General features: G+C 40.1%; 2 protein-coding genes across 3 annotated transcripts in view; one reads left to right on the forward strand and one right to left on the reverse strand.

The window, feature by feature from the left end:
* Positions 1-16,252, reverse strand: part of NLN (neurolysin) — a 107,231-nt gene that overhangs the window by 75,700 nt on the left and 15,279 nt on the right. For both annotated transcript variants that reach the window (XM_017537852.2, XM_017537853.2), the window contains exon 2: positions 1,281-1,540. In XM_017537852.2, coding sequence (XP_017393341.1) covers positions 1,281-1,540 — 260 coding nt within the window. The remainder of the gene's footprint in view (positions 1-1,280; positions 1,541-16,252) is intronic.
* LOC108310728 (60S ribosomal protein L31) lies at positions 14,417-14,875 on the forward strand. The gene has a single exon (XM_017537855.2). The coding sequence runs from the start codon at positions 14,458-14,460 to the stop codon at positions 14,833-14,835; it is 378 nt and encodes a 125-aa protein (XP_017393344.1). The 5' UTR covers positions 14,417-14,457; the 3' UTR covers positions 14,836-14,875.

Below are 16,252 nucleotides of genomic sequence, written 5' to 3' on the forward strand. Positions count from 1 at the left end.
AGATGACCAGGTCACTAGGGTTTTGCTGGATTCTGACAATCTTTCAAATTCCTAAATGCACACAAATGTCTATGATATCGAGTTCTGCAGCTATCTTATATTCTCTTCTGAAGCCTGGATATACAGCCAAGGTTGTTTGTCATAATTATTCTACAAAATATGTCCCACCCTTAGAAATATAAAAATAATGTATGTCAGGGCAAAAAATACAGAAAATAGAGAAATGCATAAAGAAGAAGGTAAAAATTAGCTATAAACCCATCACCCGCTATATTAAACATTCTGATGATTCATCTTATGTGTTAACTTGAAGGGTGTTTTTGATGACATTAAAATTAGAGTGGCAAGCTTGAAGTAAAGCAGACTGCCCTCTATATTGTGGTCGCCCACATCCAATCAGTTCAGGGCCTGAACAGAACTAAGACTGGCCTCCCCTGAATAAGGGAGTTTTGCAGACTGCCTTCACACTTCTGCACTATTGGCTCCTCTGGATCTCCAGACTAGAGCTGGGATATCAGCCCTCCTGGGTCTCAAGCCTGCCAGCCCACACTGAGATTCCGGACTTTTCAGCTTCCTTACATCAATCAATCTCTCTCCCCACAAACACATATATTTATAGACTTACACACACACACACACACACACACACACACACACACACACACACACACACACACCCTACAGGTTCAATTTCTCTGGAGAATCCTAAGATAACCATTGATAAAATTTGTTTATTTTCTTCCAGTTCTTCTGTGTCCTTTTCTCCACGTCATTAAATAACTGCCTGTAAACCATGATTTTAATGGTTATACGGCATTACAGAGGCTGGATGTTTCATAATTTATTTATCTCATCTATTGGCTGACATTTGGGAATTGTTTCTAAGCCTATGATATGACAAGAATACTTATTTATACATAAATTGATACATTAATTTTGCCTATATATTATATTCTTAGAATAAACGTCTAAATTGATACATGAATTTTGTCTATATATGATTATTTTCTTAGCATAAATGTCTAGGTGTGGAATTAATGGGCAAGGGTATGAATGTCTTAAAAGTTCTGACACATTGTCAAAATGCTCTCCAGAAAGCAGTGTAATGACAGTGTACATTTTATAGCACCTTTGCCAACATAATACAATTTAAAAATCTGTAATTAATTATTATGTAAAAATCAATGCTTGTAAAACTGGAAAACTGAAAGAGAGGAAGTGTGAAATGATTTAAGATGTCCACAAAGTGAAACACTAATGTGCTTCTGCATCTGACCCACCTATATACTTCACTTCTATATCCGCCAGTGCCTGCAGACAGTTCTCATAAGTTACTTCCCCAATACTGAGCATTCCAACAGCATCGTACACCTGTTTGGTCTGCACAATGAGCTCCTCAGTTCTTGTTTTAATTTGCTCTGGTGAAAGATCCCATCTTAGAACATTTCTGCCAGCCGCAGTATAGGAAGACATTGCCTGAAGAGGAGACATCACTTCTCTTCCTAATGTCATTCTGAATAAAATCCTGGAACCACCAACTCTAAAAAGAATCAGAAAAAGAATAAGAATTAGGGATTTCTGTTGGTCCAAAGTCAACATATGAATGTGCATTATAAAATTAAATTTTAAATTAAAAAGAATGTTTTTAAAAAAACATGTAAATCCTCTCAGGTAAACACATATGCACAAATCTAAGTGTCCTTGTATTTTCTATTTTTCTTGCATAATTATATAGTTTTAATGAAATTTGTATAATTCAAACACTGAACTGTTTGTGTAATTAAATAATATAGAAAAATAAGGTCAGGTGTTGGAGATATAATAATTCTTTTATAAATTAAATCAGTAATCTTCCCTGCCGTCTTTTGAGACAGGGTCTCACTCTGTTGCCCAGGCTAGAGTGCAATGATGCAATCATAGCTCACTGCAGCCACGACCTCCTGGGCTCAAGTGATCCTTCCACCCCAAACTCCCAAGTAGCTGAAACTACAGGGACACACCACCATTCCCAGCTAATTTAAAAAAATTATTTGTAGAGATGAGGTGTCCCTGTATTGCCCAGACTGGTCTTAAACTTCTGAGCTCTAGCAATCCTCCTGCCTTGGCCTCACAAAGTACTGGGATTATAGATGTGAGCCATTGCACCCGCCAGTAATATTTTTTATTCTAATATTTTTCCAGTGCTAACTTCCACCTACTATGTACAAAGATTCAACAAAACTTTTCAAAAACATTTAAAAACTTATTTTCACGTAACTAGATACAGTACATGCTTGGTATTAAAATTGGTAGACTGAACACCAATTTTTTAAACTAAAATGTCATGTAAATTAAGAATGACAATTTGAGTTTAAGACTTGGAAAATAAATTCTGATACAGCTATGGCATTATCCTAAAAAGAAAGAAAAAAAATTATTAAGAATAATGATAACAGTCTTTATTCCCTTAAAACATTCAAGCTAGTAATACTGATGCCATATGTTTCTCTCTATCATCAATCCATATACATATATATATATATATATATATATAAAATTTTAGGACTTATAAATAAAATGTTATTTTTAGTAGCTAACATTTATTGTGTGTTTAGGAATGGTTCAAAATATTGTCCATGCAGTAACTCACTCAGTCCTTTAGCCACCCTCTGAGTTATACACTGTGGTTAGTCTTATTTTACTGAAGAGAAAACTAAAACACAGAGAAGTAACTTGCTTAAAGCCATGCAGCTAGTTGTAGGGTCACAGATAGGATTAAAAGCCAGGCAGTACTGATCCAGAACCCATACTCTTAACCGCTATGATAAGCTTCATTTCTGTTATCTTACGGGACTCCAAAATAACCTTATAAGGTAGGTAGGGCATCACTTATTCCCTTCTAATGAAGCAATTAAAGCCTCAGAGAGGCTAAGTGACTTGTTTAAGGCCATTCACCCAGCTAATATTTATAAGCTTGTACAGTACCTAGTTATGTGATAGGCAATGGGGATAAATGGCAAATTGTCTTGGACGCTGACATTCTAATATAGTAGAAAGGACAAATGGATAAACAGGTAGTTATACTACACTGAGATGAGTGCTATGAAAAGGTAAGCAGAGAGAACTCCGAAAGACCAAAGAAGAGAACCTCCTTCTGGTCTTGGGGCAGGGGGAATGTGTGTCAAGAAAGATTTTCCAGAAAGAGCAACTAGCAAACCAACATTTGAACAATGTGTAAGAAGAGGAGAGAAGGCTGAAAAGGTAAGTAGAGACTAGCAAATCAAGAGCCTTGGGAATCATCAGGTAATCCAACCTTGGCTGGGCACCATGGCTTATGCCTATAATCCCAATATTTTGAGATGCTGAGGTAGGCAGATTGCTTGAGGCCCAGTGTTTGAGATCAGCCTGGGCAAAAGAGTGAAACATTGTCTCTACAAAGCATTAAAACAACAATGACAACAACAAAAAACTCCCTCAAACATCCAATCTTATTCTGAATGCAGTTTGAGAGTCATTGAAGGGTTTTAATCAGATGAGAGATAGAAGATTTGTGTTTTAGAGAAATTACTCAACTTATAATGAGTTGAAAGGTTTGTAAAAGGGCTCATTCAAGAGAGAAGTTGTTCTTGGGGCTGTAATTGGGGCTCATGATTAAAGTATACAAAGTTAGGAAATGGGGAATCGGAATGATTTAAAAGATATTCAGGAGTTACACTCCATAGGACTTGGTACTGAATGGATGGGAGGGGTGGAGGTGACAGAGTCAAGGGAGTCAAGGGAAAGGAGGCTTTCTGGGGAAAAAAGAGAAACTCAATTTTGGACAAGCCAAGTTTGAAGTGGCTACAGTACACGCAAGAGGAAGTCATTAATATTAAATAGTTATTGTACTTACACGAGTACCCAAGGGAGTTTGCAGAGTGAGAAGTGAAAAGCATTGAGGCCCTAACTCTAGTATGATCAGTGAGGTAGAAGGAACATTAGGCCAAGATGGGTTCTAAGAAGTTGTGACAAGTAAGCAGTGAAAACAGTACCAACTGTACAGATGTTGAGAAAAACTGAAAAGTCTTCATTGAATATTGCAGCAGAATGCCACTGATGTCTAGCAAAAGCAGTGTTAAGGGAGCAGCAGGGGTATAGATCAAACTACTATGATGGAGGAATAAGAAGGAAATGATGAACTAGAGTGCACCTAGGCAATTCTCTGGATTTGTCCATGAAAATAAGGAGAACTAACGCAGTGTAGCTGGAAAGGGCTGAGACACAGAATAGATACATTTTTTAGATAGGAGAGACCTAAATATTGACCTCCTCAACTTCCTCTCCACAAGAACTCATGTCCACATACTGGTTGATGCTTACAACTCAAGGCTGCCAGGCTATTTTCTAACACATTTTCACATTTCTTCTTCCAGCAGTTGAGTTACATACAAACCAATGGTTAAGCCTGTTGTTCCAAAACCTGTTTATGCCTGTTATGCTTATCTTCATGTAATTTAAATATTTGACTGATTAAATGTATACAAAATTTAAAAACTTATTCTAGGATAGATAAAAGGTTTTAGAAATACTTTAAAAAAAAGAGTTACAAAAAAAATGAACTCCCACAAAAAACTTGTCCTTATGAAAGACTGGGAAAGGCTTCTGAATTCATATTGCTTATGTTTCTTTATGTTCATGTTCCACTTTCAAGAAGCTGAAATTGAAAATCAAAGATGAGTCATTAAAGGTATAGTTTGTACAAGGACAGTGAGGATTGCCAATCAAATTATTTATAGTTAACAAAAGGCCTTGGTTTTAGATCAAAAGATTTGGGAATAAATATACACTTATGTTTTAAATTTGCACAAGATATTTAAGAAATTTATCATAGTTATGATTCTACTTGAAACCATTTTAAAAATTACATTATGAAGATATTTAGAGTGAGATCCCTGCAGAGATAGGAAGAAATGTAATATAAAACATGAGCAGAGCAATGTTTTAGACAGAAAGAGAAACTATAGTCTCAGTAAAATCAATAAAACAGTAAAATAGGAGTAGTCAGGTTATAGTAAAAATGTGAGATATTTGAATTTAAGACCTCAAGGGTTAAGCAGTTTCTTTGCAAGAGTGTAAGAAAACAAGAGCCTAGTTTGGGTAAATTGCCTATATGAACACTGGAGTCCAGCAGGCTGATGGTGGAGCCTGGGAGTAGAAAGGAAGACTGAAGCAGGACCCCGAGTATCTGAAGAAGAAACTCCCAGCTGATTGGGAGAGACAACATGAGCAGGATATCAAATGGGAAAACCAGATCATGAGCCTCAAAGGTGTTTTTACACAATGGTGAAGAAGTACTGGACATCACGGCCATGGTGGGTGGAGGTGGCCTCTGGGGAACAAGAAGATACTGATCTGATCTTTCCTCCTCACTTTGTGGTATGGGGTGTGGGAGGAAGACGGATGCATGGGAAATATTTTTGTCAGGGTTCAATGGATTTTAGAAGAGGTCAGGAAGAGAAGGGAAGATCCAGGGAAGAGTATAAAAAAGTAGAGGAGTTTATTTATCATAGGACAAGGGTTCCAGAAATAACAGTGGAGAAGTCAGTGGAGCAGATGGTTAGATACACATTGGTTGTCTAGCCATTCACCCCTTCCCCTATCTAATTATATGCACATCTTCCTCCCAACACTCATGCACCCTCAAACAGTTCATGTTCTTTGAAGGTAGCTGCCCCTACCCTCAGTACTCTTGCTTGGAATGCTGTGAGAGAAGGGGGTCTCATTCCCACTAAGTGTGAGTACACTAGTGTCCTTGATTGCACCTGGCAGTCATTCTATGAGAAAGAGTAGAATCTGATTTACGATAAAACAGATACTTGGAATGTCGGAATAAAGGAGGAAACCAAGTATTTAAAGACATCATAGAGCTCATAGATCAACTAATTCTAAAGCCTGACTGTTCCAGTTACAAGTCAGTAAGTCCCCTCTATGGTGAAGTCTGTTAGAATGGGGTTTTATATTATCCTCCTAAAGGATCTTACTGATAAAGGAATAAGTACAGGGAAAAACCAACAGTATGGAGGTCGGAGTACAAGAAATGTCAGAGGCGTAGAGGGTCTCACATACTTGGTGTTGGCGCAAAATAATAAAGATGTGAAGTTCAGTTTATATAGTTGGCTGAAAATTTCCAAAATAATTATTTCTGCCAACAGAGGCCACTAAGAAAGAGTCAGTCATGGCCATGACGGACTGTACTGTCAAGAAAGCCCCAGTATAGGTGAAAAGGCTGGCCCTGAGATGACTGAGTTACATGAATATTAAACAGAAGAATGACTAAAACATAGGATGTATACATCTTAATACCCTGTTCTTTTCACCACTCCTCTTAGTATAAACCAATGACTATGGACAAACTTCCATTATTATTCAGGTTTTTTTTTTTTTTTTTGAGACAGAGTCTCACTCTGTTGCCCAGGCTAGAGTGCAGTGGCACAATCTCGGCTTATTGCAACCTCTGCCTCCTGGGTTAAAGTGATTCTCATGCCTCAGCCCCTGGGTAGCTGGAATTACAAGCTTGTGTCACCACGCCTGACTAGTTTTTTGTATTTTTATTAGAGACGGGGTTTCACCATGTTGGCCAGACTGGTCTCGAACTCCTAACCTGAAGTGATCTACTTGCCTTGCCTTCCAATGTGTTAAGATTATAGGCATGAGCCAGCCTATAACCATGACCAGCCTATTATTCAACTTTAAAAGAAAATTACTTCAGGCATTTCAATGATAAGATGACCTTCACTGGTTTTCATCTAATTCCTAACATTTACTGGAAGGTTGGGTGGTCACAGCATATCTAATTGTTTGTTAAGTTTTATTTTTAATTGACACATAATAATTGTGCATCTTTATAGGGTACAGAGTGATGTTTAATACATGTATACATTGTGTAATGATCAAATGAGGTTAATTAGCATATCAGTCACTTCAAACACTTGTCATTTCTTTGTAGTGGGAAAGTTAAACTGATAAAGATGTAAATACTTCCACTTTGTCTGGACACATATACACTTTATAGTTTCCAAGGCAACTAATGAAAAGCTATTTTTCCCTTAATGTAATATTATCCCCTGAACCTGGAAGGGCTAAAAAGACAGAAACAAAAGTTAGAAATCATGATGTCATGGGTCAACTGAATATATTAAAATTTTTATTTTAATACTTTTTTTTCTCACCTTCTGGGATTTTACCTTAATTCTTTTCAGGATTCATAATTCTTGTTACCAAAGAAAAGGAATAGTGACAGGGGTATGCCTTATACTTCTAAGTAAAACATTTTGATCTACTGAGTACTTTCTTTCTGCATTGTCCCTGCTTTTCCTCTCCCGCCTTCATTTTGTGGAGCTTCCCTCCTCTTCCCCTTTGTTACATTTCGAAGCTCACCCAATGCTTTGGATGCCGGTACATTGATCTCATCTTCCCCTTCAGTGCCTCTGCAGCCCTGGAAAAAGAACTGCACCTGGGTGGGAAAACCAGTGCGCCTGTAGTCATTCCAGCAGCTGCGCTTGTATCCTCGAGAATCTGGTGAAGATTTTTCTCTGACTTTTTACAACTGAGAGCTACATAAGTTGAAAGCCGGCAACGGCATGAGCCTGTCTTTTCCTACAGTAGTTATTATGTCTAATAATTTGAAAATGAAAACATAGATTAAATCTGAGATTCCTGTTGTCTAATTAAACACTAGTTTTTTTTCTTCTACAAAATTCCAGGATCTTTATTATTTCTGCCTCAATCATACCTTCTTGTCTCCTCTGTTCTCAAAGCACTTTTCAAAACACGACCTGTGGAAACAGGGTCTCACTCTCTCACCCAGGCTAGAGTCCAGTGATGCAATCATGGCTCACTGTAGCCTCAACCTCCTGGGCTCAGGTGATCCTCTTGCCTGAGCCTCCCGAGTAGCTGGGACTATAGGTGTGCGCCCACACCTGGCTGAGTTTTTGTACTTTTTGTAGAAATGTGGTTTTGCCATGTTGTCCAGGTGGGTCTTGAACTCCTAAGCTCAAGCCATCCTTCCACCTCAGCTTCCCAAAGTGTTGGGATGACAAGCATGAGCCACTACACCAGGCCAACCCTGTGAAATTTCTAACCAAGAAATAATACAGAATACCATGCTGGAATTGACAGGAAGGTGCATTTGTTAGCACTGTAATCTCCTGTGTCCAAAATAATATAATAATAATAATAATAATAATGATAATAACAGTGCTTAGGCAAAGGAAGAAAGCTAGATAAATTTAGCACAGAGATCACCAGGTTACAGAATTTCATCTGGACAAAGGAGTATGTCATAGTTGTTCTGGGTTAATTATTGCCTTGAGACTTTTGTAAAACATTTTATGGAATGTACTTTCAGAAATGTTGATTTATGGGGTTCATTTTCTTTTGAAGCATAGTTTAAAGTCCTCTACTTCCACTCATCAAGGCTTTGACCATTCCAGTTCACCCAGATCTGAGCTTCTATCACCTTTCATCTGTGCCATTCATTTTAGACATTTAAATTACTGTCATCACCTGTTCAATTAGTTTGTTTTATATTCTGAATGAAACTAGGACTTTTTCAAACACAATGGCCATTGTATATTTCTTTCATCACAAACTCCCACCCCAAAGCACTGCACACTGATGAGCAGACAGGTGTTCATTATATACTTGAAACAAGATGAGACAAATATGGCGAAAACATGAAAGCAACACCATCCTCCTTCATCATCACAAGTAAACATTCATACAGGGAAACACGTTTTATTAGAGCCAAGGTTATAGTGAAACTACATTATGTAAAGTTTTACAACTTCTACCTCCTACTAATTTACATTTTTCCATCCCTTTCCTTGTCACCGTGCCACTGTGTTGTACTACATGGTTTGCAGGACATTTCCAGATATTCATCACTTGGCAAACATTCCTAGTATTTGCTTTTCAAGTAATGTTTCTCTATAAGCTGCTCTTGAGGTCTGTATTAAATCAATCCCCTCCCCCCCAACTGGAATTCCTGTATAAGTTTAATTATTTCTCTTGTCTGGCTATTACATCAGAAATACTCTAATCCTGATTTCTACTATTCACAAAGTTGTCTTTCTAGCCATTGTTTTGACTGAATCACCCCTCTCCTCACAACTTCTCAGGTCATAGCCCAAGTCCAGGGTCCTCTCATCAGAGAATATAGGACTCTTTTATTTCTGATTTCTGCAATGCCAAAGCCCAGCTACACCCTTGGAGACTTACCTGTTTCTCTTACTCCTTCCTTATGTTCTTGTTTCTCTTTTTTTCTTTATTTCTCTCCCTTTTTCTTTACTTTTTTAAAAGACAGGGTCTCAGCTGGGTACAGTGGCTCACGCCTGTAATCTCAGCACTTTGGAAGGTTGAGGGAGGTGGATCACGAGGTCAGGAGTTCAAGACCAGCCTGGCCAAGCCAGTGAAACCCTGTCTCCACTAAAAATACAAAAATTAGCTGGGTATGGTGGTGTGTGCCTGTAATCCCAGCTGCTTGGGAGACTGAGGCAGGAGAATTGCTTGAACCAGGACCTGGGAGGCAGAGGTTGCAATGAGTTGAGATTGTGCCACTGCACTCCAGCCTGGGCCACAAACCAAGACTCCTCTCAAAAAAAAACAAAAAACAAAAACCACAAAAACACCAGGGTCTCATTCTGTTGCCCAGGCTAGAGTGCAGTGGTATAGTCATAGCTCACTGTAAACTAGGCCTCCTGGACTCAAGCAATCCTCCTGCGTTAGCCTCCCCAGTAGCTAGGACTACAGGTATGTGCCACCATGCCCAACTAATTTTAAAATTTTTAATAGAGGCGGAGTCTTGCTATGTTGCTGACAGTGAGTAACTCCTGGGCTCAAGCAATCCACCTGCTTTGGCCTCCCTAAGTGCTGAGATTACAGGCATGAGCCACCACGCCTGGCCAACTTACCTATTTCTTCAGATACTTAGTCCATTTATTTCTTGAAGCTGTCAACCAAGTAGCACATTATCTATTAGACCTGTGTGTGCAGTCTAACACAGCAGGCACATGTGGTTATTTAAATAAATTATGAGTAAATAAAATTAAAAGTTCAGTTTCTCAGTTGTACCAGGCACAATTCAAATATGCAACAGCCACTTGTAGTAAGTAGACATGACATTGGACAGCACAGAGAATGCTTTCCCCACTGTAGAAAGTTTGAAAGGACAGCACTGACTAGACAATCTCCTTTCTGAGATTCCATGTGATCCACATGCATGCCAAGTGGCCCTGCCTGTACCCTTCCTTGGGTACCCTTTTTCCTTTCCACCCACAAACCAGGTTCGTCCTTCTCTGGAAGGAAGAAAGGACAGAGAAAGAGAGGAAGGGAGAACTCATTTACTGAGTAGCTCACGTGTGCAGGGAGTGTTAAAACACTCATGTAATCCTCATAACACGAAGAAATAAGTAGGAGCAAGCACTACTTTCAAGAGCATAGTGTGGCAGTGGCAGAAAAGACTTTCAGTTCTTTCCACAGGGAGCAGGGCCAAGGGTATTGATAATATGATTAGAATATGAAAATAGCTTTTCTACAAGACTCTTTAAATTTCATGCCCTGATTATTTTACAAGTGAGAATTAATCTTATTCACTGACTGAGCTTACTAAGACAGAAGTTACAAAAGTTTACCTAAAGGTTCCTGATACTAGACCTTTAACACAGAAAACACTTGTGAACTTCTGTTTTCTCTCTGCTCTGTGTCCTTTCATACCATACATTCTGCCACTGTCCCACAGGTTCAGCATCACCAGCTGGTGCAGCTCTCCCCTCATGCCAGTCTCTCTCTCTGATACTCAACTCCCACTACATCCTCAACCTTGTCACAGGGCACTGGCTTTTCCACTTTGTCTTAACTATAACTTGGATTCCTGGGGAATGCACTGCCTCTCCCATGAAGTGCACTCACATTCTCTCAAGCTCCTCACACTATGAGGCCTTGACACAGGGTAAACCTCTCCTTGATCCCCAAAGGGGTGTCCAAATCATTCCTGTACTACAATTCTAATCCTTGGAGGCTACTGGCTTCCTGATACATCCCTTACTCTCTTTGTTGCTGTCATCAACTAAACTCTTTGCCATTTTCTCACATCCACCAATCACTTAGCTCTACAGTCCCTGTGTTAGTCTATTTTCATACCGCTATGAAGGAATACCCAAGGCTGGATAATTTATAAGGAAAAAGAAGTATAATGAACTCACAGTTTCACATGGCTAGGAGGCCTCACAATTATGGCAGAAGGTGAAGGAGAAGGAAAGTCACATTTACATGGCGGCAGGCAAGATAGCGTGTGTAGGGGAACTACCCTTCATAAAACCATCAGATCTCCTGAGACTTATTCACTATCATGAGAACAGCACAGGAAAAATCAGACCCCATGATGTAATTAACCCCCATTGGGTCCCTCCCATGGTACATGGGGATTATAGGAGCTATAATTCAAGATGAGATTTGGGTAGGGACAGCTAAACCATATCAGTCCCTTTCTAAAGTTCCATAGTCATCCCGGGGAGACTCTAAGGGTGGGTGGACAAGGCTTACTGCTCCCTTAACTTCCCTTAAGTTTCTTTTTTCTCCCTCTTTTCTTTTTGGGACAAGGTCTTGTTTTGTTGCCCAGGCTGGAGTGCAGAGGTGTGATCATAACTCACTGCAGCCTCTATGTCACGGGGTTAAGTACTTGATCCTCCCATTCCCCTAAGTAAAACAAAATAGCCTGGCTAATTATAAATTTTTGTAGAGAAGAGGTTTCCCTATGTTGCCCAGGCTGGTCTCAAATTCCTGGGCTCAAGCAATTCTCCTACCTTGGCCTCCCAAAGTGCTGGAATTACAGGCATGAGCCACTGTGCACAGACAACTTCACTTTCTTAAACTATTTCACTCCAAGAAACTTTGTGTTTATTCTTCTTACCACCACTTGGAGATGCTCCTTGGAAATGATAAAGTCAGCTATTTCCCTCTAATCACAACCTTCTATCTCTTTAGCTTCTGTTTATCTACTCCCATGATTCTTAGTTTTCCATCTCTCCCTTAGAACTCCAGTCCTTTAATCCCTCTATTTTCTCAGTCTAACAGATTTCTCCCTCAGCTCCACCCTCAGACCTGGATGACTGCTGTACTTTGGCAGGCTCCACTCTGGCTCTCCTGTGTCTTCAAATAAGCTCAGGAGAGATAAGGGGATGTGCCCATGCAAATTTTGCCAATACCATCCTCCAACTATGCTCTGAGTGCCTAAGACTCCAGAATTTCTTGCTTGAACGGCTCCCAGAATCTGTGTGGGTCCCTTCCCAGGGTCCATCTTCCTGAGGGTGAACTGCGTCATTGGTTTACACATAACCTGCACCAAAGGTTGGCCATTAAGAGCAGGGAATGCAATCAGAGTTTGGACATATAGGTGGGCGCACATGTGAGGTCCTCATGGTATAGGAGGGGGTCAGGGGTGGGTTTCCAATTGTAGTCTCACCCCAGGTTGCACAACTGTTAGAAGTGAGCTTCATCTATCAGGTCAACCATCTTTCACTAAAACCCCAACTTCCAGTCCTTCTGCTATATCAATCTTAAAAACCTTTGCACAGGACCATTTTAACCAGCTACCGTCTCTATTCTTACAACAGGTTCTAAACAGAGCTATGGGTTTTGATACTATTATATCACGGCCTCTGATTTTAGTTGGACTTCCAAGGCTTCAGGAAAATCCATCCACGAACATCTGCCTCCCACTACCTATTACTTCAAACTGTGACCAACCTCCTCGAATTTCCCCTCTCACCATCAGTAGCTGACCTCGCTGTCTACATGACTAAAGCCATCGCACAAAAATCCCATTTCCTTCCTACGAACATAGCTGCATCTGTATCATCCTCTTCTCTTTACTCCTAACTAGTATAAGAGGAATCTGACTTGTCAATTTCTTGCTCTGTGCTGGGTCCTATTTGATCTCTTCTGGAGACACCACCATGAAATATCATCTCTCTTGGCAAAATCTTAAATGTCTCATTTGTACTGCCTCTTTATACAAACAAATGTGTTGGAATGCTTACATTTCTCTACCTAATAAAACAAAACAAAAACTTCCTTGATCTTGGGTTCCCCACTAGACGTGACGATTTCTCTCTTTCCCTTCATCCTGAAGATTTTTCAAAGTGGTCCAGCCAGCCTTGCTATCATTTTGCTCTTACGTCCCACTCACTCTTCATCCTACTTCAATCTGGATCCTGGTCTCTTTAAAAAAATGGTAGCTGCTCTCATCAAGGTCCCCAGTGATTTCTACTAAAGGCAACAGACATTCTTCACTATTTACATGTTGACTTTTTGTGATAGTCGACAGTGTTTTCCATTCTTTCCTGTTTTTGATTCCCTCTTTTTATTTAAACTTTTCCCTCCTTGGGCTTTTGTGATAATGATTTGCTGTTCCTTCGTGGTTTTTTATCATCATTTTTTATCATCATTTTTTAGTTTTTTTTCCTGTGTGTGTGTGTATGTGGTCCCCCCTTCTTAGGATTCCTTAGAGCTCTGCAGGATTCAGTTCTATGGCCTCTTTTCATCTTGAGCACCATGCCTGTTACACTTATATGGCTACCCACACCACCCATGGCTAAAGATTTCTAGATCTGTACCTCCAGCACAAATCTCCTGAGTTCTAGACCCATATGTCCAACTGCCTGTTGGGTGGCGCCACTTGGATGTCAATGGTCACCTTAAATCCAATATGTCTAAAATTAAATTGCTCATCTTCCTTGCCCCCAGAACCAAATCTGTCCTCCTTCTTTATTCCTTATCTCAAGGACAATCACTAGTACGTACTGTGTCCAAATCAGAAACTCAGGAGGTTCTTTCTGGATACCTTCTAATCTATTCTCCAGATTGCCTGCAGAGTAATCACCCTAAAATGTAAATCTGATCATGACACTCCCTTTCAGTGGCATAGTTCCCTAGTGACTTCAGGCTCAAGTTCAAGTTACCTACTTCTGAATCTGCCTGTAACTACCTTGCTGGCTTTCTCAGTGCCATGCTTTTGCTCTCACATCTATGCTCCAGACATAATGAACTACTTTCACATCCCCCTCAAGCTGCGAAGGTCTCCTCAGGCCTTTGCCTGTGTAGATGTGAAAGTAGTTTATTATGTCTGGACCTAACCAAGAGTTTACGTGCATTTCTCATTTAATCCTCCCAATAAGCCAAGAGGGAGATATTACAGCCCAATTTACTGGGTACAGAGAACTAAAGTAGCTTGTTCAAGGTCACATAGCATTTGTGCAGTTGGGATTCAATCCCAAGCCTGACTTCAGAGCCCATATTCTTTTGTATTTTTACTTATAAACTGAAAAGTATCTGAGGGCCCTTATTCTTTACTATCCTATACTCATGTTGCAACTGTCATCCCAGAAAAGAAAATCATCGACAATTCCTCGCGCTCTTCCTTTCCACCTCGGACCCGGCAAAATGGCTCCTGCAAAGAAGGGTGGCGAGAAGAAAAAGGGCCGTTCTGCCATCAACGAGGTGGTGACCCGAGAATACACCATCAACATTCACAAGCGCATCCATGGAGTGGGCTTCAAGAAGCGTGCCCCTCGGGCACTCAAAGAGATTCGGAAATTTGCTATGAAGGAGATGGGAACTCCAGATGTGCGCATTGATACCAGGCTCAACAAAGCTGTCTGGGCCAAAGGAATAAGGAATGTCCCATACCGAATCCGTGTGCGGTTGTCCAGAAAACGTAATGAGGATGAAGATTCACCAAATAAGCTCTATACTTTGGTTACCTATGTGCCCGTTACCACTTTCAAAAATCTACAGACAGTCAATGTGGATGAGAACTAATCGCTGAACGACAAAAAAAAAAAAAAAACTTTAAAAAATTTCCTTTAAAAAAAAAAAAAAAAAAGAAAATCATCAACTTTCTCACCAATTGCACTTCTCTGATTTTCTACCTTGCTTCTAATGGGGAGAGAATAAGGTGAATTAAGGCATAAATGCTTATGCCACATGTCTGACTTATCTACATCACTCCCTGAGAGATTGCTGCAGGAGCTGTGGAGGAGTGCCCCAATTTAGCTTTCATCCAGCTCTGAAACAGGTCACATAGGCTTGAGCAGCTTTTTAGCCACTTTCTCAAAGAATAAGGCTACTCAAACCTGGATGACCTGGAGGGCTGCCCTTTGCACCCAGGTCTCATTTTTTACCAGAGCCCTTTAATTAACTGTTTGTAGGTAAATCAATAAACCACTTGGAAACAGTGTACTCCCAGGAAATGGCAAATTTTTCCTTAAAGTACTCAAGCAAACAAACAAATAATCTCTATCTTTTATTGATGAGGCTCAGCTAAGGCTTTTTTTTTTTTTTTTCAATAGAGTCTTGCTCTCACCTAGGCTGTAGTGCAATGGCATGATTTCAGCTCACTGTAACCGCTGTCTCCTGGGTTCAAGTGATTCTCCTGCCTCAGCCCCATGAGTAGCTAAGATTATAAGTGTGTACCACCATGCCTGGCTAATTTTTGTACTTTTAGTAGAGACAAGGTTTCACCATGTTGGCCAGGCTGGTCTCGAACTCCTGACCTAAGGTGATCCTCTCGCGTTGGCCTCCCAAAGTGCTGGGATTACAGGTGTGAGCCACTGCACCCAGCCTCAGCTGAGGTATCCTAAGAAAACACTCTATGCAGTAAATGTTGGTTCTTTATTTCCTACTGATTTTTTGATAGGATTTATTGACTTGTTACTATCATCTGGAATTATGCCTATAATTCAGACATCACCAAAAAAAAAAAAAAAATTCAAAAAAAAAAAAAAAAGGTGGGGGTTGGGGAGAGGCTTATTATAAAAGGATTTCCCATGAAATAGTTGATTCAGTTATTCCTTCGGCAATTATTTACTAAGGTTACAAAGATGAATAAGACAAAGTTATTACCTTTCAGGAGTTTATAGACTTGTGAGGAAGAAATATGAAAAGAGACATTAGAATATCAGGTAGCAGGCTGGGTGTGGTGGCTCATGCCTGTAATCTCAGCACTTTGGGAGGCCAAGGAAAAAGGATCACTTGAGCCCAGGAGTTTAAGACTAGCCCAGCCAACATGGTGAGACCTCATCTGTAGTCCCAGCTACTTGGGAGGCTCGCTTGATCCCAGGAGGTCAAGGCTACAGTGAGCCACAATTGTGCCACTGCACTTCAGCCTGGGCAACAGAGTAGACCCTGCCTCTAAAAATAATAATAATAAAATAAAAGAATATCAGGTAGCAAATTC

Source organism: Cebus imitator, unplaced genomic scaffold (genome assembly GCF_001604975.1).
Source record: "Cebus imitator isolate Cc_AM_T3 unplaced genomic scaffold, Cebus_imitator-1.0 Scaffold107, whole genome shotgun sequence".
NCBI classification, from domain to species: Eukaryota; Metazoa; Chordata; class Mammalia; order Primates; family Cebidae; genus Cebus; species Cebus imitator.

What these genes read in the sequence shown, in the direction of transcription:
- LOC108310728 (XM_017537855.2), top strand. Translation starts at nt 14,458, where the DNA reads ATGGCTCCTGCAAAGAAGGGTGGCGAGAAGAAAAAGGGCCGTTCTGCC.